Genomic DNA, 26,151 nt, shown 5'->3' with positions numbered 1-26,151 from the left:
CCATATCATAGCTCACACACCATTATTTCTGCAGACATCTTTGAGTCTTAATTCGGAGCATATATTTAAGAGTTTTAGGAAAAAGTGGACATATAAAAACCTGAGGAAGATTTGACTGTAATTCCGTTACCAAAGTTTGCTTCTGCACAGTTCTTCCACTAAATTAGTTTTCGTAAATGTTTCAGTGGAAATTGTTAAGTAGTCCTTGTACATAGTTGTATGGTTTTCTAAAGTTTTTGAAATCAATGTTTTTTTTGTTTTCAAACCTTTTAAAGTAAAAAGAACTGAGTCAAAGCGTAATTCCGTTAACTTGGAATTTCCCGTATGTAAAAAGGGTCACGTTTGAGCACCTTTTATCTCCTGAATGTTTTGGCATTCAGGTCCAAAAAGTCACTGTCTGGCCACTTCTTCAACGTGCAAACATGTATGGAAAGTTTGGTTTAAATCAAAAGGGATGCTGTCAAAGTGATTGATTTCAAATGGATTTACCCTGGATTTATTCAAATAGACGCCCACCCACATCTGCACACCCCTCCCACTCGTCGCCAGCGTGGCATGGAATGTATAGAAGGCTTATCTCAGCAAGAACGTGGTAAAAATGGGCCATTTTGAGGGGGGGGGTCATATAAATGTAAATCTTATGTGAAAGGTGTATAAGTCTTAGTTAATTTGGGCAAATTAGGCCGTGGGTGGGTTTGGTCATTGAAGAGGCCACCCCAAGCTTTAGGTATAAGACAGAATATAGGGGCGTCACATCAACTGGGCCCGGTGGCCCAGCCAGGGTGAGCCGTATTTGGTTAGAGATTGAGGCATTCCCCCCCCGCCCAGGGTATAGGGAGGAATCCCAAAACAAACGGCCTGCACGGTGGGAGACCAGCCAACGATACAGTGTTAAGCTAACTCTAACACTAGCTAGCTAGCTGTGGTGGTTCAGTTTGTTTTTGTGCTTCGTGTGATTTTATTTCACAATTGAATAGGTTGGGGTAGTTTTCTAAATAACACTGTGGGTGAAATGTGCAGCTTTTTGTCTTTTTGTGTCTATGTTTCCCCCAAGTTTTACGAACACATACCTCCCAGTGTCGACCGAAGCCTACCACTTTAACAACAGTAGAGAGAATAAAACCAGCTCAGACAGGACTGTTCTCTACCTGACAGCCGGCTTTTTAGGTTTTCCTTGTGTTGATATTTAGGAACCTAGTTCAGCGTGACAAGTCTCCTCTTGATTGTGTGAGGTCCCATAAATCACCGCTTGTTTTGACATCTACTTTTATTGGGGGGGTGGGGTGGTTGGTTACCATGGTAATGCAATAAAGTGGAGTGAACTCTGCGTTGGCGGGCGGAGTGGAGTGAAGCATGCCGGGTAGTTGGTGCCCCTCTGCTCTGTAATGTGTCCTACAGTATGTGTGGACAGGACTGGACAGGGGGGTGGTGTGTGTGTGTTTAGTGAAGCAGCAGAGAAGCTTACAGTGAAACACCTGCCACTTTAAGTCAACATTTATTTAACTGTTGTTTTAGTGTGCCTCCACCTTGCACTAAATGTTGTGCCTGATGTTTGGGGGGGCGTGCGTGTGTGTGTGTGTGTGTGTGGTACTCAGGAGACAAGCTTGCTTAAAAAGTTGTGTTCTTGGGTGTGTATTTTGTGTGTACCAGTATTTTATTTGATTTATTTCACCTTTATTTAACCAGGTAGGCAAGTTGAGACCAAGTTCTCATTTACAATTGCGACCTGGCCAAGATCAAGCAAAGCAGTTCGACACATACAACAACACAGAGTTACACATGGAGTAAAACAAACATACAGTCAATAATACAGTAGAAAAATAAGTCTATATACAATGTGAGCAAATGAGGTGAGATAAGGGAGGTAAAGGCAAATAAAGGCCATGGTGGCGAAGTAAATACAATATAGCAAGTAAAACACTGGAATGGTAGATTTGCAGTGGAAGAATGTGCAAAGTAGAAATATAAATAATGGGGTGCTAATGAGCTAAATAAATACAGTAGGGGAAGAGGTAGTTGTTTGGGCTAAATTATAGATGGGCTATGTACAGGTGCAGTAATCTGTGAGCTGCTCTGACAGCTGGTGCTTAAAGCTAGTGAGGGAGATAAGTGTTTCCAGTTTCAGTGATTTTTGTAGTGCGTTCCAGTCATTGGCAGCAGAGAACTGGAAGGAGAGGCGACCAAAGGAGTATTTGGCTTTGGGGGTGACCAGAGAGATATACTTGCTGGAGTGCGTGCTACCTAGCAGGATCTTGAAGATCACCTGGAGCCAGTGGGTTTGGCGACGAGTATGACGCAAGGGCCAGCCAACGAGAGCGTACAGGTCGCAGTGGTGGGTAGTATATGGGGCTTTGGTGACAAAACGGATGGCACTGTGATAGACTGCATCCAATTTATTGAGTAGAGTGTTGGAGGCTATTTTGTAAATGACATCGCTGAAGTCAAGGATCGGTTGGATGGTCAGTTTTACGAGGGTATGTTTGGCAGCATAAGTGAAGGATGCTTTTTTTGAGAAATAGGAAGCCAATTCTAGATTTAACTTTGGATTGGAGATGTTTGATGTGAGTCTGGAAGGAGAGTTTACAATCTAACCAGACACCTAGGTATTTGTAGTTGTCCACATATTCTAAGTCAGAACCGTCCAGAGTAGTGATGCTGGATGTGCGGGCAGGTGCAGGCAGCGATCGGTTGAAGAGCATGCATTTAGTTTTACTTGTATTTAAGAGCAGTTGGAGGCCACGGAAGGAGAGTTGTAATGGCATTGAAGCTCGTCTGGAGGGTTGTTATGTATGTATGGGTTGGTATTGGTATGCATAGCATGCATAGCATACCAACCTATACCAGTGCAGGTGTTAACTGTTTTCTTGAGGGCTCATTGAGTTTGTGTTGGTGCTCGTGGTCGTTCAAGGACATCTACTATTGCTTCAAGGTCCAACGTGTTTTTAGGATTTGTGGATGATGTCTATTGTTGCCTACACCGAACATGTTGAATGGGTCCAGGTTGTTTTGCAGTCAGTCAGCCTGTAGGCAGCATTTGACCAGCTGTTATTGGCAGAGAGGTTTGGAGCTCTTTCTTATTGGTCTATTAAATCATTTACCGCATGGCGATGTTACCATGGAAGGCCAAAACCCCATACCACCAAAACAGGCTGAAATTTCAGGTGGTCTATTCAAACAGCTCTTACATTAAAAGGGAATTATACTTTTTTTTTTTTTTTTTTAAATGTCACAGTATTTTTCCAACCTCATAGTGTGGAAATATACTGAAAACACAGGGAAATATTATTTTTTGACTGCTGTGGGCCTTTAAGCAATCAGAATAAATCCCATGTGGATTTGCATCTGTGTGCAGTGATTTTTTTTTTTTTTTAAATGAACGACTGCAGTAAGTCTTTCTACAGCATACTAACCATGTTTCTCTCTCTCTCTCTGCAGAGAATCTTCAACTCGTTTGTGTACACAGAGAAGACCTCAAACGGAGAGACGGAGGTACAGCAGGTGAGTCACCGGGTGCTTCTGTGTGTGTGTGTGTGTGTGTGTGCGTGCGCACACGCACAAGTGTATTTGCACAGTATGTGTGCTTGTGACTCTGTCTGTGCTGCAGAAACAAACACACACACACACACACACACACACACACACACACACACATAGCCATCATCAGAGGAAAGGAGGGCTTATTAAAATTCTACAGCTGCCGTCTCATTGGCTTTGAAGTTGTCTTTTGTTTTTCCCTCCCCCAGTCTCTAATGCACTACACAGTGTCAGTGCAGGAAGGCTTCGCTCTGACTAGGAGATGCTTGAATAGAAACATGGCTCCTCTACCTGTACTCTAATGCAGCGTTAGAGACCGAGATATCATCTGCGCACTCCCATGGTTTGCAATAAAGAGGCTACTTTAGTATATAAGAGTAGAATGTTTCTCAACACTTCTACATTGAAATCCAAATGCTACCATGATTACGGATAGTTCTGAACAAATCGTGAATACTGATGAGTGAGAAGGTTACAGACGCACAGATGTCATGTCCCTCCAGAAATGCTAACCTCCCCTGTAATTGTAATGGCGAGAGGTTAGCGTGTCTCGGGGATATGATATTTGTGCGTCTAACGTTCTCGCTCGTCATTATTCACGATTCGTTCAGGACTATCCGTAGTCATCCGTAGCATCCACATTTAATGTGGAAGTGTTCAGAAACACTCAACTATTGACTATTTTAATGTGCAAGTGAATTTGTCCCAATACTTTTGGTCCCCTAAAATGAGGGACTTTGTATAAAAAGTGCTGTAATTTCTAAACGGTTCCCCCAATATGGCTGAAAATACCCTCGAATTAAAGCTGACAGTCTGCACTTTAACCTTATAGTCGTTGTATCGTGGAGTACAGCGCCAAAACAACAACATTTGTTCATGTCTCAATACTTTGGGGATTTGGAAGCTGTGTGTGTGTGTGTGTGTGTGTGTGTGTGTGTGTGTGTGTGTGTGTGTGTGTGTGTGTGTGTGTTATAGGTCTGGTCACTGTTGGCAGAGCAAATAAGCTGGCACTGTTCGCTTACTGCCCATTCCTGCACTGCAGTGGTCGGTGATGTTTCGACTGCATGGTTTGGTAGACTGGCTACTACTATTTCCACTGGCTCAGTATAATATACAGTTCAGCGCTTGGTTCTGGATCAGTTTAATCGATCGGTCCATTTGATAGATCTGTTTCTGCCCCACAGCTACTGATCCTGAATGCTAATCAAGTTCACAGCTCTGTTGCTGGTTTACCGCGGGTCATTTCATAGGGAGTTGTAACCATACGAGAGCGCCTCCAACATCAACCAACATTTCAAAGAATGAAGGTCAATATGGGCGCTAACATGGCGGCTGTTCTTAAACCCTGGCCTAACTCTCTCTGTACGGTGCATTCGGAAAGTATTCAGACCCCTTGACTCTTTCCACATTTTGTTACGTTACAGCCGTATTCTAAACTTTGATTACATTTAAATGTTTCCCTCATCAATCTACCCACAATGCTCCATAATGACAAAGTGAAAACAGGTTTTTAGACGTTTTTGCAAATGTATTCAAAACTAAAAAACTGATTTACACTTATTTACACAAGTATTCAGACCATTTCCTATGAGACTCGAAATTGAGTTCAAGTGCATCATGTTTCCATTGATCATCCTTGAGATGTTTCTACAACTTGATTGGATATGATTTGGAAAGGCACACAGCTGTCTATTTAAGGTCCCACAGTTGATAGTGCATGTCAGAGCAAAAACGAAGCCATGAGGTTGAAAGGGCTTGATTGTGTCGGAGGCACAGATCTGGGGAAGGGTACCAAAAAATTCCTGCAGCATTGAATGTTCCCAAGAACACAGTGGCCTCCATCATTCTTAAATGGAAGAAGTTTGGAACCACTAAGACTCTTGCTCGAGCTGGCAGCCTGGCAAAACTGAGCAATCAGGGGAGAAGGGCCTTGGTCAGGGAGGTGACCAAGAACCCGATGGTCACTCTGACAGAGCTCCAGAGTTCCTCTGTGGAGATGGGAGAACCTTCCAGAAGGACAACCATCTCTGCAGCACTCCACTAATCAAGCCTTTATGGTTGAGTGGCCAGAAGGAAGCCAGTCCTTTACAGCCCGCTTGGAGGCACCTAAAGGACTCTGACCATAAAACAAGTTTCTCTGGTCTGATGAAAACAAAATTTGGCCTGAATGCCAAGGGTCACGTTGGGAAGAAACCTGGCACCATCCCTACGGTGAAGCATGGTGGCGGCAGCATCATGCTGTGGGTGTGTTTTTCAGCGGCAGGGACTGGGATTCTAGTCAGGATCGAGGGAAAGATGAACAGAGCAAAGTACAGAGATCCTTAATAAAAATCTGCTCCAGAGCGCTCAGGACCGTAGACTGGGGCGAAGGTTCACCTTCCAACAGGACAACGACCCTAAGCACGCAGCCAAGACAACGCAAGAGTGGCTTCGGGACAATTCTCTGAATGTCATTGAGTGGCCCAGCCAGAGCCTGGACTTGAACCCGGTTGAACATTTCTGGAGAGACCTGAAAATAACTCCGCAGTGACGCTCCTCATCCAACCTGACAGAGCTCGAGAGGATCTGCAAAGGGGAATGGGGAAAAACTTCTCAAATACAGTTGTGCCAAGCTTGTAACGTCATACTCCAGGAGATTTGAGGCTGTAATCGCTGCTAAAGGTTCTTCAACAAAGTACTAAGCAATTGGTTTGAATACTTATGTAAATGTGATATTTCCATATTTTAAGTTTTTTATTAATAAATTAGCAAACATTTCAATAAACTCGTTTTTGCTTTGTCAAAATGGGGTATCATGTGTAGATTGAGGGATATTATTGAAAAAAAAAGATATTTTAGAAAAAGACTAACACAATGTTGAAGTACTTTCCGATTGAACTGTACAGTGGGGAGAACAAGTATTTGATACACTGACGATTTTGCAGGTTTTCCTACTTACAAAGCATGTAGAGGTCTGTAATTTTTATCATAGGTACACTTCAACTGTGAGAGAAGGAATCTAAAACAAAAATCCAGAAAATCACATTGTATGATTTTTAATTAATTAATTTGCATTTTATTGCATGACATAAGTATTTGATACATCAGAAAAGCAGAACTTAATATTTGGTACAGAAACCTTTGTTTGCAATTACAGAGATCATACGTTTCCTGTAGTTCTTGACCAGGTTTGCACACACTGCAGCAGGGATTTTGGCCCACTCCTCCATACAGACCTTCTCCAGATCCTTCAGGTTTCGGGGCTGTCGCTGGGCAATACGGACTTTCGGCTCCCTCCAAAGATTTTCTATTGGGTTCAGGTCTGGAGACTGGCTAGGCCACTCCAGGACCTTGAGATGCTTCTTACGGAGCCACTCCTTAGTTGCCCTGGCTGTGTGTTTCGGGTCGTTGTCATGCTGGAAGACCCAGCCACGACCCATCTTCAATGCTCTTACTGAGGGAAGGAGGTTGTTGGTCAAGATCTCGCGATACATGGCCCCATCCATCCTCTCCTCAATACGGTGCAGTCGTCCTGTCCCCTTTGCAGAAAAGCATCCCCAAAGAATGATGTTTCCACCTCCATGCTTCACGGCTGGGATGGTGTTCTTGGGGTTGTACTCATCCTTCTTCTTCCTCCAAACACGGCGAGTGGAGTTTAGACCAAAAAGCTCTATTTTTGTCTCATCAGACCACATGACCTTCTCCCATTCCTCCTCTGGATCATCCAGATGGTCATTGGCAAACTTCAGACTGGCCTGGACATGCGCTGGCTTGAGCAGGGGGACCTTGCGTGCGCTGCAGGATTTTAATCCATGACGGCGTAGTGTGTTACTAATGGTTTTCTTTGAGACTGTGGTCCCAGCTCTCTTCAGGTCATTGACCAGGTCCTGCCGTGTAGTTCTGGGCTGATCCCTCACATTCCTCATGATCATTGATGCCCCACGAGGTGAGATCTTGCATGGAGCCCCAGACCGAGGGTGATTGACCGTCATCTTGAACTTCTTCCATTTTCTAATAATTGTGCCAACAGTTGTTGCCTTCTCACCAAGCTGCTTGCCTATTGTCCTGTAGCCCATCCCAGCCTTGTACAGGTCTACAATTTATCCCTGATGTCCTTACACAGCTCTCTGGTCTTGGCCATTGTGGAGAGGTTGGAGTCTGTTTGATTGAGTGTGTGGACAGGTGTCTTTTATACAGGTAACGAGTTCAAACAGGTGCAGTTAATACAGGTAATGAGTGGAGAACAGGAGGGCTTCTTAAAGAAAAACTAACAGGTCTGTGAGAGCCGGAATTCTTACTGGTTGGTAGGTGATCAAATACTTATGTCATGCAATAAAATGCAAATTAATTACTTAAAAATCATACAATGTGATTTTCTGGATTTTTGTTTTAGATTCCGTCTCTCACAGTTGAAGTGTACCTATGATAAAAATGACAGACCTCTACATGCTTTGTAAGTAGGAAAACCTGCAAAATCGGCAGTGTATCAAATACTTGTTCTCCCCACTGTATATGGCTCCGGTAGTATCCATCTGTGGACTGTATAGGTTACCACCCCTTGTGTGTGGACATTTAGTTACAGTATGTTTATTTTTTTATATATTTTTTACGGTTTTAAGAAACCATGCTAAATGCATCCGACCAGTAGATACCTTGGTTGATAAAAATGTTCCCTTGTCCGTTTCCTTGGAGGTAGGCTGGAGATTTTTCCATGTATCCATCTTGTTTTTTTTAAGAATGATTCTTAAGCTGTTCGAATTCATCAGAAATATTGACAAGATGTACAACAGTGTCTCTGTAGCAATTGCATGCCTCTAAGACTCTTGCCAATTTAGCATTACCAAGACCAGACGGTGCCAGCCCTGGCATTGCTGGCATGGTTCTCCCCGGGTAGGAGGCAGGTGGGAAATGACACTTTGGCACCATGGCAGCCAAACAGCACCAATTAGAGCTGAATCCACAGTGGGGAGGAAGCCCAAAGGAAAAAAGACTGACTGAAAGACAGGCAGAGAGACAGAGCCCGGCTTTGAGACTGGCACCCTGGCTCCCCTTCACTATCTCCCTCTCGTTACTCAGCCAGGAGAGGAGCAGGGTGAGGACATCTGCCACTGAGTAATGACATAGGCTGGCCATCTCCACTCATCCCAGAAATGTTTAAAGTGTAATGAACATGATTCTAGATGTTTATTTGGTTTTAGCCTGTGTTTTTACAGTAATTATACCGTGCAGGTTACTGCTCTCTTATCAGGAAATGAATTTCAGACCAAAATGAAGAAGATATCCCGCTTGGACAGAGCCAGACAGCGGAGTGGACATTTCCTATTAGAAGTCTTCAGCGTTGTCTGTTGTTTGGTCCTCTGGGGAGATGAGATGGAATCAGCAAAACGAGAGAGACGGCAGACAATGGGCAGCTAACCAGAGGTCAAAACGGCCTATAGATAGACACATTGTTGTATGTACGTGTGTGTGTGTGTGTGTGTGTGTGTGTAGCCAGAGGACGAGGTGGTCACGCCAGTCTAATAGCCCAGTCTGTCTATCAGTGTGCCTGGGCCCCCAGGGACTCAGTAGACTAGAGGTGGAGGCAGTAGTCTGATGGTGACATTTATGTAGAAGGCCAGTCAGGGCTAGTGGAGGGGTTTCTGTGTTTAAAAAAAAGAAGTAAAAAATCACTTCCATGGAATGACCTTGATGGTCTATTTTATTCTCTAACATTCTCCCAGTCTACCCTGGTACTGACACGGGTCACAGCTCTCCTCCCTAACCCAGACCTAGCCGTAACGGTTCTGAACCAGAGCCACACAATGAAACTGCGTGGTCTGGGACTGCCTGGTCAGGGCTACAGCAACCACAGAGCCCAACATGTGTTATAGTGAAGGTGGGAGGAGTAAGCGGTAAGGCCGGGGTAGTCGGGTGGTTGGTTGGGATTTGTGGGTAGGGAGGGGGCGGGGGGAGGAAGGAGGGTGGGTTTGGCTAAGGAAAAGTAGTCCTAAATCACTAAACCTGTGCCTTGCAGGTCTTTTGGTTTCTCGTTCCACTGTAGTTCCTCTGGACTCATGAATGGGTATTTCTCAGTCTTAACCACACTGGGTTGTGAAGGCACTCGGACAGCTCAACAGTGGTTGAGACGCACCTAATAGTGAGTCCACATTGGGCCTAATTGCTGGTCCGGCCCAGTCTGGGAGGGGTGGGGGGTGAAACAGTATTTTGGGTCGCGTCCCAAATGACAACCTACTACCGACACAGTGCACTACTTTTGACCGTAGCCCTATGGGCCCTTGTCAAAAGTAGTGCACTATATAGGGAATACGGTGCCGTCTTTGGGCTCGCGTATCGGGTGGCCCTGTAATTCAGGGTGACGCCGCTGGCCCTTGTATTATGACATAATAGGAGAAGTGGCTGGGCCTGCGGATTAATAGGAACAGCGACTGGCTGATTGGGTGTAGCTCGGTTAATGGGTCACAGCACATTTCTCCTGTTCCTGGCCTGGGCAGTGTTGGCAGGCACGCCTCATTATGGGATGTGGACAGACGTGGAGACTGGCTGCCGGCAGTGGAGACTGGCTGCCGGCAGTGGAGACTGGCTGCCGGTAGAGGCGGTTCTCCCAAGTTGTTATTTTCTTCTCTCCAGGCAGTGAGTGAATGTAGTGACTTGATTTGACTCTTTGAGTCTTGTTAAAGCCTACTGTATGTTCTGAGTTTGTGTTATCAGTGCTTGTTTGTGTTGATTTCTAGCTTTATCTTATCCTACGCAGGCCATGTAGCCTGTGCTTGAATGCGTGGGAGTGGGTGTGAGTTGCCACGGTCCTGTAGGTTCTAACGAGGTTGGTTCCCTGTGGGGTTTTTCATTGGCTCCAGAGTAGGAACAGGAACCTGTTGTGAGGAGCTGCTAGTGCGCTCGTTATTAGTGTCCCCCAGGTGGGAACCCTTTTTTTGAAAGAGGCTCCGAGATGCGTGCAGTCAGCCATATCTCCCCCTCTGAGAGCTGTAATGTATGCCTAGCGTTAGCTGACACACTAACACAGGACAGACAGGGGCCTAGTCAGGCCGAACACTAACCAGCACTATTCAATTATCTGCCCCTTTTTTTAATGAACTACATTTTTCCTTCTGAGTGATTTCTCACAAAACCAGGGCAAAAAAAACCCCACCATGACTTGGGGGGTTTTCACAATTTAATCTGTAGAATGGTCTTTTTGGGGGAACGATTGTTTAAATGTATTTGACATTTTGGCCTTACTCGGTCCTCCTTTTAAGACGCCATCTTGTATAAAAGGGAATAGGTACTCAACTAAAATATAATCATACTAAACGTATCAAATCAAATTTGATTTGTCACATACACATGGTTAGCAGATGTTAATGCGAGTGTAGCGAAATGCTTGTGCTTCTAGTTCCGACAATGCAGTAATAACCAACGAGTAATCTAACCTAACAATTCCACAACAACTACCTTATACACACAGTGTGAAGGAATGAAAGAATATGTACATAAAAATATATGAATGAGTGATGGTACAGAATGGCATAGGCAAGATGCAGTAGATGGTATCGAGTACAGTATACATATGAGATGAGTAATGTAGGGTATGTAAACATATGAAGTGGAATTGTTTAAAGTGGCTAGTGATACATTTTTACATTTTTAAAGTGGCTGGAGTTGAGTCTGTATGTTGGCAGCAGCCTCTCTGTGTTAGTGATGGCTGTTTAACAGTCTGATGGCCTTGAGATAGAAGCTGTTTTTCAGTCTCTCGGTCCCTGCTTTGATGCACCTGTACTGACCTCGCCTTCTGGATGATAGCGGGGTGAACAGGCAGTGGCTCAGGTGGTTGTTGTCCTTGATGATCTTTATGACCTTCCTGTGACATCGGATGGTGTAGGTTTCCTGGAGGGCAGGTAGTTTGCCCCCGGTGATGCGTTGTGCAGACCTCACTACCCTCTGGAGAGCCTTACGGTTGTGGGCGGAGCAGTTGCCGTACCAGGCGGTGATACAGCCCGACAGGATGCTCTCGATTGTGCATCTGTAAAAGTATGTGAGTGCTTTTGGTGACAAGCCGAATTTCTTCAGCCTCCTGAGATTGAAGAGGCGATGCTGCGCCTTCTTCACAACGCTGTCTGTGTGGGTGGACCATTTCAGTTTGTCAGTGATGTGTACGCCGAGGAACTTAAAACTTACTACCCTCTCCACTACTGTCCTGTCGATGTGGATAGGGGGGTGCTCCCTCTGCTGTTTCCTGAAGTCCACGATCATCTGTTTTGTTGACGTTGAGTGTGAGGGTATTTTCCTGTGTGTGTGTGTGCGTGCTATGTTTTCCATGAGTAATTCCACCATGTTGAGGAGAACCTTACGTATGATGTGTGCTATACAGAATATATCCAACTGTGTGTGTGTGTGTGATTGGTTGTAGCTTGCGAAGAAGATCCGTGAGAAGTTTAACCGTTACCTGGACGTGGTGAACAGGAACAAGCAGGTGGTGGAGGCGTCCTACACAGCCCACCTGACGTCCCCCCTCACCGCCATCCAGGACTGCTGCACCATCCCCCCCTCCATGATGGAGTGAGTATACACACACACACACACACACACACACACACACACACACACACACACACACACACACACACACACACACACACACACACACACAACCCCTTACCCCTTCTTCTGTTTAAATATATCCTTTCTAGAAACAGTCCTCTCCATGTGTGCAAAATCTGCACATTGAATTTACATTTGAGTCATTTACCAGATGCTCTTATCCAGAGCGACTTAGTTAGGGTTGAGTGCCTTGCTCAACGGCACATCGGCAAGATGTTTCACCTAATCGGCGCATGGATTCAAACCAGCAACCTTTCGTTCACACATGCACGCGCAGCAGTGGTGGTGATGGGCGCCACTGCTCTGCTCGGCGGCCATTTAATTCCCCCAGACAGATGCGGTTGTTTATGGGTAATGGAGTTGTCTGAAGGCCTATTTCCACCAATCTCCCGCTACTGCAGGAGCAAACGCACGTCAAGCGAGCGAGCGAGGGAGATAGTGGAGAGGGGAAAGAGCGTTGCTTTCAACCCTAATCTCTACAGCTCCAGCTGTCTACGTATCTCTCTCTCTCTCTCCCTCTTCCTATCTTCTTCTGCTTCTCTCTCCCTTCCGCTATCTCTCAGTCCTAATGTAGTTTTGATGGTGTTTTCTTTCGCTCTGAAGTTTCTCCCCTGACTTATCTGGAGTTCCAGGGTCTGTCTCTGCTTCTCCCGCAATCAGCCTGGCTCCGCTCCAGCACAATACCTGTAGACTTTCATCCGGATAGAGTCCAGTTCAGGTTTTTCTCTCGCACACTTATTCTGGAGGAGAGGGAGGAAGCTGGGAGAGCTAGGGTGGACAGAGAGTGAAGAAGATGATGATGTTGCGGATGGGGTGTGGAAGGGACGCAACGAGGGTTGAACAGAATTGAGGCTCACTTCTGAGGGCTGTCTGTCAGTCTGATAGCAGTGCATCGCTCCCACAACTTCAAAGAATCCCATTGGGGGGAAAAAGCTGACTTCTCTCAGTTTGAAAAAGTTCATCTGGGAGCGTGACCGTTTTGAAGGAGCGCAGAATAACTTCTCCTCTCAGCAGGCTCACCCAGTCCCAGCCAGGGGAAGTTAAAGATCCAAACATCGGATGTGTGCCCATGAAATGCCATGAAGCCTGTTTTCAGATTCGGTGCCGTGCTGGACCCTCCAGAGAGGCTGGTGGCAGACCCACCCGTCCCCAGGTCAGGGTGTCCTTCGTTGGGCTTTGAGTCAGCTGCTGCTGCCTGCTCCTGGGTCATATGGCGGGTCATAGCTGGGGGGAGGTGTCAGGTGGTTCACAGGATTTCCAATGTCACACAGCCGCCACGCGACCACGGTGGTGTCAGCTCGCCCATTGCCCCCCCCCCCCCCCCACACACACACACACACACACACACACACAACGCTGCAATGCTTTGGTCAGGGGGCCAGCTTCCAGGTCTAGTCAACCAATCAATGCCTGAAAATGGCATGCGTTTTAGGTTTTAGTGACTGATTGTCAGGTACCAGCTAGATCACAGTCATTTCCGACTTATTTTGAGGGGCGGACGACAAGATCCGTGTGCACGTCTGATAGTTGATCATAGCCGTGACGTCCTGTCCTCCAGTGCAAGTCAGCTAGCTGAGAGTTGTGTGCGTGTAGGTAAAGCCGCCGCATCTGTCACTCCTACCGCAGGCGCTGTACAGATACACATACACCCGTAGGCTTGTACGCCGAGTACACAAAAAATATAGAACACCTGTTCTTTCCATGACATAGAATGACCCAGGTGAATCCAGGTGAAAGCTTATGATCCTTTTATTGATGTGACTTGTTAAATCCACTTCAATCAGTGTAGATGGAAAGGGGGGGGGGTGGCGCATACTCACTATTAGGAAGAGGTTCCTAATGTTTGCTATACTCAGTGTATCTCTATGGTTACAGCTGCCTCAGAAAAGACAAACGGTCGCTAGCCAGCCAGGCAGGCTGGTGGAGATAAGAACAGGCGTTTAGCTGGCCAGCTGTGTGTTTTTCGATAACGACAGGGGCTATACGGGGTTGTAAATTCTTCTAATGGGTATTCCTTCCATGTTGTCATTTTACTACATGGAGACGGGAGGAAAAGCCGTAGACCACCCAGCCATTCCTGATGTTCTTGTCTGGCTACGGTCTCCAGTGAGGTGGTGCAGTTGTGTTGCTGGAGGAGTATTATGAGAACACGTTACCTCCTGCGCGTCGTTATGACTTTCTAGTCAGTGGGTTAGGAAATGGATGCAAAATGCTACAGCAATTTTAATGTGAATCGGCCACTGGTGACTGAGCTCCTCTCCTCTGGCTGTGGCGTGTTGATCCTGCACTGATCTCTGTGAGGGAGAGCTGGGATCAGGGACGTGGGGTCAGCTGGTTTTCCCGTTTTTTTTGCTCTGAGTGAACTAATGAAGCCTCTGTTTGAGCATGAGGGGGCGCGAGAGGGGGAGGGAGGGGGCGCGAGAGGGGGAGGGAGGGGGCGCGAGGGAGGGAGGGAGGGGGAGAGACTTAGCAGGCTTTAAACCCCGGGCTGATAGGAGCCCTCTATCTCTCCGACCAAATGCTTCTGTCCCTATTAAGAGACCTTCCTCCGCCCTCACTCCCTGCTCCCCAAATCCCCATTGAGCCCCCCCCCCCTCTTATCCTTCCCGGCCACTACGCTAACGAAACGCATTGCTATGTGCACTGATGGATTAAAAGAGGGAGGGGGGGCTTGGGAAAAAGGGGGGGGGGGGTCTTTCTCTCAGCAGGGCAATACTGTAACTCACTGTGGAGATGATGTAAAACACTCTTTTGAAGAAGAACAATATCCGTATTCCTTGCGGTCAAATTGAATACGGTAGCACAGCAAGCTTCTTCAGAAGCAGTGGTAGTGCATACCGGCATCCACATGGTAATACAATCCATTTATCTCAATGTTCATCATGCCCAACCCTGGATAACAGGGCTACAGGCGTTCAGTACAACGGTTTGGTGGAGTCGGCCGCCACGGTTCAAAATCAAACGTAGGACCAATAGCGTTCTGCAGTATTCCTATTATCTCCCCGATCGAAGCGAGGAGAACTCCTCCCTATAGGATATTGAAACACAGCATAGCAACCCCCTTCGTTATTGAACATTATGCCGGCAGGGGCCTCGTCATAAGCTAGCTGAAGCTTCAGATAATGGAAGAGCGGTGTTGTGTGTGGTTCTGGTGTAAGGAAACGCTCTGTATCCGCTGTGCACTCTCAATGCAGCTTCAGGGGTTATTTCATCTATATTTATTTATTTTCTCTACGTATTTAAAAAAAAAAATTTTTTTTACTCCTTTTAAAAGCAGGGATGTTTTTCAAGACCCTCATTTGCATGTTGAATCCAAATCGGGGCCAGAAGGTTTTCCTTCTTGCTCGCTCTCTCTCTCGCCTCCCTTTCTCTCTCTCTCTCTCTCGCCTCCCTCACTTTCTCTCTCTCGCTTCCCTTTCTCTTTCTCTCGCCTCCCTTTCTCTCTCTCTCCCCTTCCTCTCGCTCGCTTTCCCCTTTCTCTCTCCGTCTATCCCTCTCTCCGGCGCCGCTCTCGTTCTCCTGGTTTTGATGTCAAATTCAAAGCGCTTGCAAATGTATTTTTTTTTTTTATCCGGCACATTTTGCTTAGCCCCCGCGTGTAAAGTGTGTTGAAGGAGAATAATAATGAATGTAGCCTAATGGGAATTTAATGTCTGAAGTTCAAAGAAGCTGGTACATCAGAGCAGCTGTCAATCAAATACACTCTCTCAAGCTCCGGAGGGGGAGGGGGGGGGGTGAGCGGTAGGAAGAGAGGAAGGCGAGAGTGTACGTGCGTTCGGTGAGGATAGCGGCTTGCTACGTGCGTGCGTCTGCAGGCGTGCGTATTTGTGTGTGTCGGCGGGTTACCGGTGGTCGGTTGTGTTTTCCTGTGTGCAAGGAAGGACAGAATGTCAACCAGCAGGGGGACGGGGTTTAGTGGAGCTGGTAAGGGAGTGTGGGATCAAAGCGACCCAGCCGCGGTGCAGTGTGGAGCAGGCTACTCCCCTGAGGACCCCCCCCCCCCCCCCTACTCTCGTCTCCCCATCCCTCTCTCAGCTCTTCATGAGTGAAGCTGAGGCACTCTGGGAGCTAGCTGCTATGAGACTAGCTCCTATGACTGCGTGGAGGCACCCGGGGGCTGACAACCCAATGTAATGCTGTGTTAGGGTATCGACTGGGCTTAGAGGACCCCCCCCCCCCCGAGGACTCCACAAACATTCACTCACTACATGTACCCCACCTATGCATGCAAGGGGTGCGTCTACTGAGAATGAGAGAAGCATATATTCCACACACAGCATGAGCATCATCGAGATGGTTGCTACAGTTTGCGTCAGCACTCTTGTGTATTTCCCGATTCAGTCCTCTCCTTGATGTCCCCTCTTTCCTTTTGCTTATCTCTCTGCATCTCCCTCCAGCCGTGGCTGTTTCTGAGAGATATTACTTCTATGGTGGGTAAGTGAAGTCTACTTTCTTTGCAGTAGTGCTGTCGCTAATGTGATGTGCTCTGTCTCGGTTCAGGTTCGACGGTAACTTCAATACCAACGTGTCCAAGACCATCTGCTGTGACCGGCTGTCCCCCACTGTCAACAGTCGAGCCTTTAACCCTGGACGGGACCTCAACTCAGGTGGGTCACCTTCTACCCCTACCACTACACACCCTTACCCTTACCAACCCACAACACCCTCTTCATCATGTTTATCTCCTATACGTCCCCATTGAGACATAAGGCCACAATAAGCTCCCCTTTACTTCCTGTCCACTTCTTCCTGTTGTCCAACCCCCCCCCCCCCGCACCTTCTAACCCATCATTCATCCAGCAGTCTTCACCTCTTAACATGGACAGCCATGGCCTTGCTTACGAACAATTGCCATGACAACAGCAACCCGTAGAAGTGAATATTCCTCACCATATCGTTCAATCTTAAAAGGAAAAGGACCCAGATGGAAATAATGAACTGTGCCTGTTTCACACGTTATTAAACCACTGTGTTCTTTCCTCTCTCCCCTCTTTCTCCCGCTCTCTTTCTTTCTCTTTTGCTTCAAGAATAGTGATTTTGTTTTCTGCGCTGAAAATTCTGACATCAAATTAGGTGTTTTTTCCCCCCCCGCCTTCGATCTCTGTTCTGCTTCTCCATTCAGTAAGAGGATGTTTTTTTAGTTTTTTTTTAATCATTCTACATTAGGAGGCTTTGTCGAGCCTTGCCATGTGCCCCCGTTGCACCTCTGTTATCCAATCACTCGAAATCATAACCGGATGTGATTGACGTCATACGTTTTACCTCGGCACCTGAACACTCCCAGTCCACATCCACACTCCAAACAAACAACGACAAGCGCTGTGATTGCGGCTAGACTTTCTGTTCGTTTTATGACGTCCGTCCGTTTCATGGCAGAACACTGCCGACTGTACTGATGCAGCTGCAGCCGGTTGCTCGATTATTTTCTACTCCTAATCCCGCTCTCGCTAATGGTCATTTATTTTTTTGGTCTCGGTGTGGAAACACTGGCAAAGCCAACCGCTCTCTCACACACACTAACCCTCCTGTGTTAGGGCTGTAGAAACTCTTAACAGCCCTTTCTCTTACCTGCCTCCTCGTCTCTCACACCCTCTCCGTCCAAATCCACGCCCGCTCCGCCTCTGAGCAGATTAGGATGATTCATCGTCACCTCCCCGGAGTTTATTATCCCAAGGCAGCCGTCAGGAGTTCACGTTACCACCAGGCCTCCATTTCTCAGGCCGTCTTGACCTCAAGCCTCTGCTACCATTCATCGTCCCCATTTGTCTGCGCCCAGTCTAAACAAGCAGGGGGAGGGAGGGTGGGAGAGGAGGAGGAGGAATAGGCAGATTATCCAGAGGAGGACGGAGAAGATGGTTTGGAGCGAGAAGAGGAGAACGACTGTAATGGAGGAAAGGGAGGCAAAGAGAAGGAAACGTCAGATTATCCAGAGAAGGAGAGCGAGAAATGACTGGGGGGAGCAAGAGAAGTGAGTGAATAAACGAGGGTGGAAAGAGTGAGAGATGGCACCGGTTGTAGTAAATACGAAGAAGGTGTTGGGTGAAGTTTCACATCTGTTTTTCCCCTGGGACTCGTCCTTTCCTTCTGGTTCTTGTTCTCCTCATCTCCTCTGACACACCAGCGCCTTTCTCGGTCGCAGTTCCCACGTCGCTCCGGGCACCGGTTTGACTCGAGGGCGGTTCGTTTTCCACCCCTGCCCAGTGGACACATTAACCCCTCTGCACTTAGCCAAAGTGTTAGTGAGCGACGAGGAGGGAAGCTGGGAATGGGAAGTGTGATTGAGTAATGAGCGCGGATGGAGGGGGTTAGAGGAAGCGGCGCTCCCTCAGCCTGTCGTCTATGTGGTTCTAGTGTTTCCTAAACACTGGTGGCGGGATTAAGCGCTGGCAGCCTAGCCGATGTATACATGCTCTTTATAGACTGTCAACATCCCAAGTGGTTCCTGTTTATACCAGGCCTGGAGATGGATGAAGTGGCCTAGAGCGCAGATGTATGGCATGCTAGAGCGCCTCTGCTCGATAACCGCCGCCGTAGGAAGTCCTAGCGTGCCGCTAACCCATATCCATTCCCGTGTTGTAGTGGAGAGTGTAGTGTTGGTCTCTATATCGGGTACTGTGTGTACATGCTGTTGACTCTGTACGGTTAGTGTTATAGCTAGCTCTGACATGCATGTCTTTTCTAAGGTAGCGCGGCTAAATACTTTCAACGGTGACGTCATGTTTGCTATTATCTGTCTTGAAGGGCTTACTTTACACACGCACGTTTTTGTTGACACGGGCAGTGGTGGAAAAAGTAGCCAATTGTCATACTTGAGTAAAAGTAAAGATACCTTAATAGAAAATGACACAAGTAAAAGTGAAAGTCACCCAGTAAAATACTACTTAGAGTAAAAGTCTAAAAGTATTTGGTTTTAAATATACTTAAGTATCAAAAGTAAATGTAATTGATAAAATGTACTTAAGTATCAAAAGTAAAAGTGTAAATCATTTCAAATTTCTTATATTAAGCAAACTTTCTTGTTTTTAAATGTGAGGATAGCCAGGGGTACACTCCAACACTCAGAAATAATTTACAAACAATGCATTTGTGTTTACTGAGTCTGCCAGATCAGAGGCAGTAGATGAGCAGGGATGTTCTCTTGATAAGTGTGTGAATTGGACCATGTTCCTGTCCCGCTAAGCATTCAAAATGTAACGAGTACTTTTAGATGTCAGGGAAAATGTATGGAGTAAAAACGACATCATTTTCTTTAGGAACGTAGTTAAAAAAAAAAAAAGTAAAAAAAAGTAAAGTACAGATACCAAAAAACACTACGTAAGTAGTACTTGAAAGTATTTTTACTTAAGTACTTTACACCACTGGACACGGCTTCAAGAATCTGGCTCTATTTGTCTCTCCTACTTTTCTCTCTCTCTCTCTCCCCCCCCCCCCCCCCCCCTTCGAGAGGAAGCTGCAGGGTTTGTGATCTGATCTCTCTGAAGATTCCGCCATCTCCTCTGACCCAATAAGTCTGTTTGTTTAGACATCTACTTTGGCCCAGTTCCCTGGCAGATGCTGCCGTTATATCAGCCTGCAGTGCAGTGACGTAACGAACCAGTAACAGTTACTATGTCCGCCTTTATCTGTTGCGAGTTGGAATTCTTAAATTCTCTTTATCTATTTAAAATCACTTTTTTGTTGATGCTCTGAGAGAAGGTGTTGGCTTAAAATAGCTAGGCCTTGTGTCGTCGTGTGTTGCATGCCAACGGCACCTTGTATAACTACTAAGAGCACACACTATAGTGAAACTATTAAAAAACATCTCGGTTATACGGCAGGAATAAGCAGTTTAGTCTGCTATCCAGTGGGACAAATGCACCCTGGGAATGTGAGTTTATGCAGGGCCTTATAGGATGTGAGCTCGCTCTCACCTACAGACTAGAGGAGATATGGAAGGCTTTGCCATCTACCAGTGGGCTCTGACAGGTGTCTGAGAGACCAGAATGACCCCCCCCCCCCCCCCTCCTGTAGGGTAATTCGTTTTAAAGAGTGGGTGAAGGAGAGCGAAATGATAGCCATGTAGGGAGCTCTTTTCTTTGTTTCGCAATACTTAATCTCCCAGAATTCCCTCCAATTTTGTACTGTATCAACCCTACCGCTCTCTCAGGATCTCTGAGTATTAATCCCGCCTACCGTTTTACAGAACTGACCTCTCCCTCTGCTCCTCTCTCCTCTGTAGTGTTGGCAGATAACCTGAAGTCCAACCCGGGCATCAAGTGGCAGTACTTCAGCTCAGAGGAGGGCATCTTCACCGTGTTCCCCGCCCACAAGTTCCACTGCAAGGGCAACTACGAGCACCGCAGCAGGTAATGTCACGCTAGCAGACCAGCAGCGCTATCACACAGCATCACTCGGAGAACCAGTACAGTCAACTAGCCCAAAACACACGGGCAAGAATGGAGTCGTCATTGTAACAGTAAATCATCACTGTCTGCACATTCCTCACACGTTTTTAAGTTTTGCGTGGCCACATCAAAGATATTGCTTGACTCTCCAAGATGGCCACGTCCTAGACAAAGAGGAACAGAAAACCAGTATTCTTCTGTTCCACCTCCTCCCTCTCCTTTATTCCTGTGTGGCGCAGTGAAGAGGACATGTACATAGTATTTATTCTCTGCTCTTGGGTTGTTGGGGTTTCCTCTCCACTCTGAGACAGACAGACTCCCTGACCACACATGCCCTTGATGCCCCTGGCAGGAATGTGTTCTGAGACCAGTGAAGACCACTGGAATCTCTCACCAACTGTTGTGGTTTCTCTGGCTTAGCCTGGTGAAAGACATCTCTCTCTTCTCTCGCGCGTCTCTGTCGGTGTCTCTCTCTCGCTCTCTCTCTCTCTCTCTCTCGCTCTCGCTCTCGCTCTCGCTCTCTCTCGCTCGCTCTCGCTCGCTCTTACACCAAATACTCAAAGGCCAGTGTCTCGCAACCAGCCAGCTGGCGTTCAGCGATGAGAAAAATGATGTCGCCCTCACCCTGGCTGGCTACAAAGACAAATGTGGACTCAAGACTAGAACCACCAAGACTGTCCTTCTGACCGTTTTTTACATTTTGTCATTTCAATTTCTTAATTTCAATAAAAACATTGGACCCCTGACTTTTCCGAAATACGTGTATTTTACACTCTAGCAATACTTTGAGATAAATACCATGAAGACATTCTGATCATTCCTACCTAAAAGCACCATGACGGGCAAAATGACATATGCATATTTAACAGTAGAATAGCAGGGCCTCGACGAGTACCAATAGCAGCCAATCTAACATTTTAATATACACAATCGCAAAGAAATCTATTCGTATTTTGTTTAGAAAGGTCATACAATACTATTTATTTCAAAAGAACAAAAGAGCATGTTTTGAGTTTTATTTATCTGCGCTTAATAGCCAAGGCTTTGCCATTCCAGTGAAATCAACTTGTTCATTTAGCAGACATCACACGGTTATATTCCCCTGCCCTACTACTGTCAACACACACATATGTTACAGTAAGAATATAATGGAATATAACATAATTAAATAGAAAGGCTATTGCTGATTGTCGCCAGTACTCGAACGAGGAACTCGCCGAGCCGCGTTTATTCCAGGAAAAAGTCATATTTTGAAACCGAGCCCATCCTCACAATTTTGAGAGTTGTTTGGGAGAGCAAGGTGAATTCGTTTACCTTAGAATCTGCTCTTTCCTATAGGGTATTGCAATTGTTCCCTTCGCCAATGCACGCTGCGCTGGTCATCAGTCTCTTCATTCTCAATTTGACAATAGCTAATCTTGTCACCCATCAGACTATTGTCAATTTAGATGGTACAATGATTCCCTACGCAAGTGTTTGCTGAAATTGGGGAAACATTTTAAATCTTAGCTGGGATTTGACAGTTTTAGCATCCAGAGCGTTTTCTACTGCCCAAGTCTGCCGTTGTTGATTCTGCTTGGGAGGAGATGACCAGCCCTCTGAGTGACGCTGATGGAAAATAGAGGGAGGGTGCAGCGTTCCCATTTGACGATAGAAGACGGACGGACTGTCTTTTGTTGTCAAAAAGGAAGGCCACGTCTATTATTATACAGTATGTGTGAAATTAGTTTCAATATAGTTCAGGTGTAGTTTGGATGCGCCATTAGCTAGGTAGGCAACTGTGGTCTTAGTCAGAAAATACACTTGTCTTATTTGAGTATTTACAGTCTATGCGCTTCTGGATCTATCAATACGTTTTCTGACTGATTACAATTTACAATGGGGCTTGGGACCTATTGTAACATAATACATGCATTCATTTACAAATGTGTAATTTATTCTGGAATATTTACCCAATTTAAATATCAACGGTCAGAATGACTGGCACGAACACACACGTCCCCTTTCACCTGCCGGTGCCGCCTAGTGCTGTGCTACCACACTGATCAATACCAGACACAAAACCAACCAAACAACGCAGCTTGGAATGCTGCTAGACTCTAATACAGAGGTTTCAAAGATACATCAAATGACTAAAACCAAATCGAAACATGTGTAGAAATAATGGACTAACATTCATACAGTTTCTTGACTATGTCCAGCTCGCTAACAATCCCTTAAATGAAAGCTAGTCGGGGAGCATTGAAAATTCCAAAAACATTGGATAAGGGACATTTGTTTTGCTAATTTTGACTGCTAGGAAATATAACCAATTTTCTGTTTGGCCCGAACCTCATCGACTACCCTGCCTGCTCTAATGTTAACCAGATGGTTTTGGTCACTTCAGTCACACCCATAGCCGTCTCCTTTTATAGACTTATTTAGTCCTAAACAGGGGTTTTGGCACTAGGAGTTTTACAAAGGGCAGTGGTGTTGGTTAGTTAGATCTTAAAGGGGTTACATGTGAAATGCAGCCCCCTCTTGGAAACGAGGCGAATTGCAACATCACTTAGCCTGAATTCGAACACCTCTTCGTCCCTCTCCTGGATTTTACCCCCCCCCCCCCCCTAAAGTTTTGCTTGAGTATCTTTTTTACTTTTGATTTTGTACACCAGCTTCAAACAGCTGGAAATACAATGTTGTCGGTCATTGAAAAGATATGCCACAGAGATTTTAGCTGGTATAAGGGTTCCCTACGCAAGCGTTTGCTTGATTTGTCCCAAACTGCAATTTTAGCAACCAGGGTGTTTTCTACTGCCCAAGTCTGCCGTTGTTGATTCTGCTTGGGAGGAGATGACCAGCCCTCTGAGTGACGCTGATGGAAAAGAGGGAGGGTGCAGCTTACCCATTTGACGATAGAAGACGGACGGACTGTTTTTTGTTGTCAAAAAGGATGGCTGCATAATCAGAATACGATTTGTGTATGGACCCAAAAACGCACACACCATAAAAATGGGGAAACACTATCATTCCACTATTACTGCAGATATAGTATGGACATTTTCAGCAATTACAATTCAAAAAAATCGACATGCAGCTTATTTTAATAGGAACAGGAAACCGATTACTTTTGGTCACTTCAACTTTCGACTAGGTTTGTCCGACACAAACGGGTTTGGCAATAGGATCTTGACAAAGGGTGGTGTTGGTTGGAAAAGCGTTGGCGGTGCCTCCCAAAAGCAACAGTAGTCCTGGGAAAGGGGATCTCTTGTGAAAACAGTGTGTGGAGGGCTCAGGGCAGCCGGAGGTAGAGGGGACAGCCCTGGGAACTTTCAGTTCAGCTCAGGCCACCATGAAGCAGTGGGGATATAAGAGCGTGGATAGGGTTACCAGCCTGGGGGCAGACGATGGGAGAATGTTGTCTGGTGTCAATAAACCGCCATTCTAAACTGATTATTGTGTTTGTGTATGTTTTTGAGTGGGATTGTGTTGAGCGTATGTGTTAGATTTGTGTGTACGGGTACGTGTGGTGTGTGTACCATGTGTGTCCTCATCACGCGTATGTGTGTGTGTGTTCTCGCAGGCCAGTGTACGTGTCGGCGGTGCGGCCCCAATCGAAACACATTGTGGTGATCATCGATCACGGCGTGACCATTACAGACACGCAGCTCCAGATCGCCAGAGACGCTGCGCTCGTCGTCCTCAGCTCCGTAGACGAACATGACAAGGTGAGGAGTACTCTTCTGATTTGATTACCCATCCCTAACTTACTGCCCTGCCCCAATTCCCCTTCACCTCCCCCTCGCCCCCCTTTTATCCCCTGACAAGTCATCCATATTCGTTCTCCTCCCTCTGAAGCGAAGAACTACGTATGCCCAGGGATGACAATCTTGATCCCAGCAGTTGTCGTTTCGGTCGTTCGAATGCATCTGCGATAAGGCTAAAAGGGAGTGTCCGTCTTTGTTTCCCTCTCCCCCAGGTCTCGATCCTGTCCTCAGCGGAGGTGGTGCGGTCCTGTTCTCTGGACCCGTGCTATAAGAGCTACCTGTCTCCTGCCACCAGCGAGACCAAGAGGAAGATGAGCACCTTCGTCAACAACCTCAAGGCTTCCGACAGCCCTACCCTGCACGCACTGGGCTTCCAAAAGGCCTTCCAGCTGCTCCGGAACACCAGCAACATCACCCGCCAACTCACCAGTAAGAACAGGGCACCATGGGAAATGCGGTCTTTAGCACTGGCCACTGATGCCGCAGGCTTGTTCTATAGGAAATGGCAATTTGTTATTTTTCAACACTTGTGGCAATGTATTTGTGTATTTATTTAATGGTTGAAATAAATGTGACTCGAGATAAAGGATTTGTGAGTTGAAGGGTTCATGAACAAGGAAGTGTGTAATTCTTTTTTGTTGTTGTGTGTTCCTGTCAGATACGGACATGGTGATCATCTACCTGTCGTCTGGCATCACGTCCCGAGATGCTTCGGAGCACGAGAAGAGGGACACCCTGCGCGTGGTCAAAGAGGAGAACCGCCACCTCAACAACTCAGTCATGATCCTCACCTACGCCCTCATGAACGGTAGGAGCCCTCCACCACACGCGGTTGGTCTGTGGTCAAAATCACCCTCGACCCCACGCGTGCTCGTCTACGGTCAGAAATCGCATTGAGATTCGCTCGATCAAGAGAAAAGGAAATGTTATGGTTGTGACTGAAAGTGTCACGGGTGGTTTTACAATTGGAATTCAGAATCCAGTAGGTTTTGTAATGTGACTAATGTTGTACCAATCATGATACGTAGTGGATGTGTTTGTGTCATGGGTAGTATTGCTGGACCTACCCAGCCACCTGGATGGGGGAGGAGGAAGGTGTGAGAGGGGATGGGGGGGGGGGGTTGGGATGGATGTGTCATATGGGAAGGGGGATGGGTGAATGGGGGGAGTGTGGACTCAAGAGGTGCTCAGGAACCTCAAAGAGCTTTTTGTTTTCTGCAGTGTGTCTGTGATGTATCCCCCTCCCCCCTCTCTATTGTCCCTCTCTTTTACCCGTCTCGCCTCCCTCCCCTTCTCCTCATCCTTCAGTCCACGTCCGACACAGAGAGACCCCTCCACAGGGCATGCATTAGTCTGGAATTAGCACACATACTTTTTTTTTCACGAGGAAATTAAAACGAGAGACTCGGAGAGAGCCTCGAGTCTAAAGACTTCAAAGGGAGAGTGTGTGTGTGACAGTCAAGCGTTGCTTGTTTAAAAGGGTCGGCGATGAAAAGGATTCAGAAATATACAATCATGCTAAGTTGAGTAGCTTTGTATCCAGAAAGCTCTTGTTTGTGTACCGCAGGCGATTGTAATCAGTCGATAGAGGTCCGTGTGTGTCCAGATGTGAGCTGTTGATTGTTAAAAGGTCAACGGTCTTTTCTCCTACATCAACTCTGATGTTTGAACTTAGTGCGTGCGTGTGTTGACGAGATGCTAGAACTAGAAGGGCCAAATGGCTGGAACGGGAAATCTTGAGAAATGGGCTGTTAATGCTCTGTAGCTGTCTAATAATACTTTCCAGTCTCTCCTGCCAGATTGTGGATCACGGACCGACTCAATCTCTCGAAAATGCCCTGTCAGATATGAAAAAAAAACAGGAGAATGATTTATGCTTTTAACATTAACCAGTGAAATCAGCCACAGATTCT

At 46.5% G+C, this 26,151-nt stretch overlaps 1 protein-coding gene across 1 annotated transcript in view; it reads left to right on the top strand.

Annotated features, from left to right (window-relative positions):
- Nucleotides 1-26,151, top strand: part of LOC139577547 (VWFA and cache domain-containing protein 1) — an 83,269-nt gene that overhangs the window by 32,691 nt on the left and 24,427 nt on the right. The window contains exons 2-8 of the mRNA XM_071404601.1: nucleotides 3,436-3,498; nucleotides 11,918-12,066; nucleotides 16,609-16,715; nucleotides 20,327-20,453; nucleotides 24,055-24,199; nucleotides 24,451-24,667; nucleotides 24,897-25,046. Of these exons, the coding sequence (XP_071260702.1) occupies nucleotides 3,436-3,498; nucleotides 11,918-12,066; nucleotides 16,609-16,715; nucleotides 20,327-20,453; nucleotides 24,055-24,199; nucleotides 24,451-24,667; nucleotides 24,897-25,046 (958 nt within the window). The remainder of the gene's footprint in view (nucleotides 1-3,435; nucleotides 3,499-11,917; nucleotides 12,067-16,608; nucleotides 16,716-20,326; nucleotides 20,454-24,054; nucleotides 24,200-24,450; nucleotides 24,668-24,896; nucleotides 25,047-26,151) is intronic.

This window comes from Salvelinus alpinus, chromosome 6, assembly GCF_045679555.1.
Source record: "Salvelinus alpinus chromosome 6, SLU_Salpinus.1, whole genome shotgun sequence".
Lineage (NCBI taxonomy): Eukaryota > Metazoa > Chordata > Actinopteri > Salmoniformes > Salmonidae > Salvelinus > Salvelinus alpinus.
The sequence above is the reverse complement of the archived record's forward strand: the minus strand, read 5'-3'. Positions and strand labels throughout refer to the sequence as shown.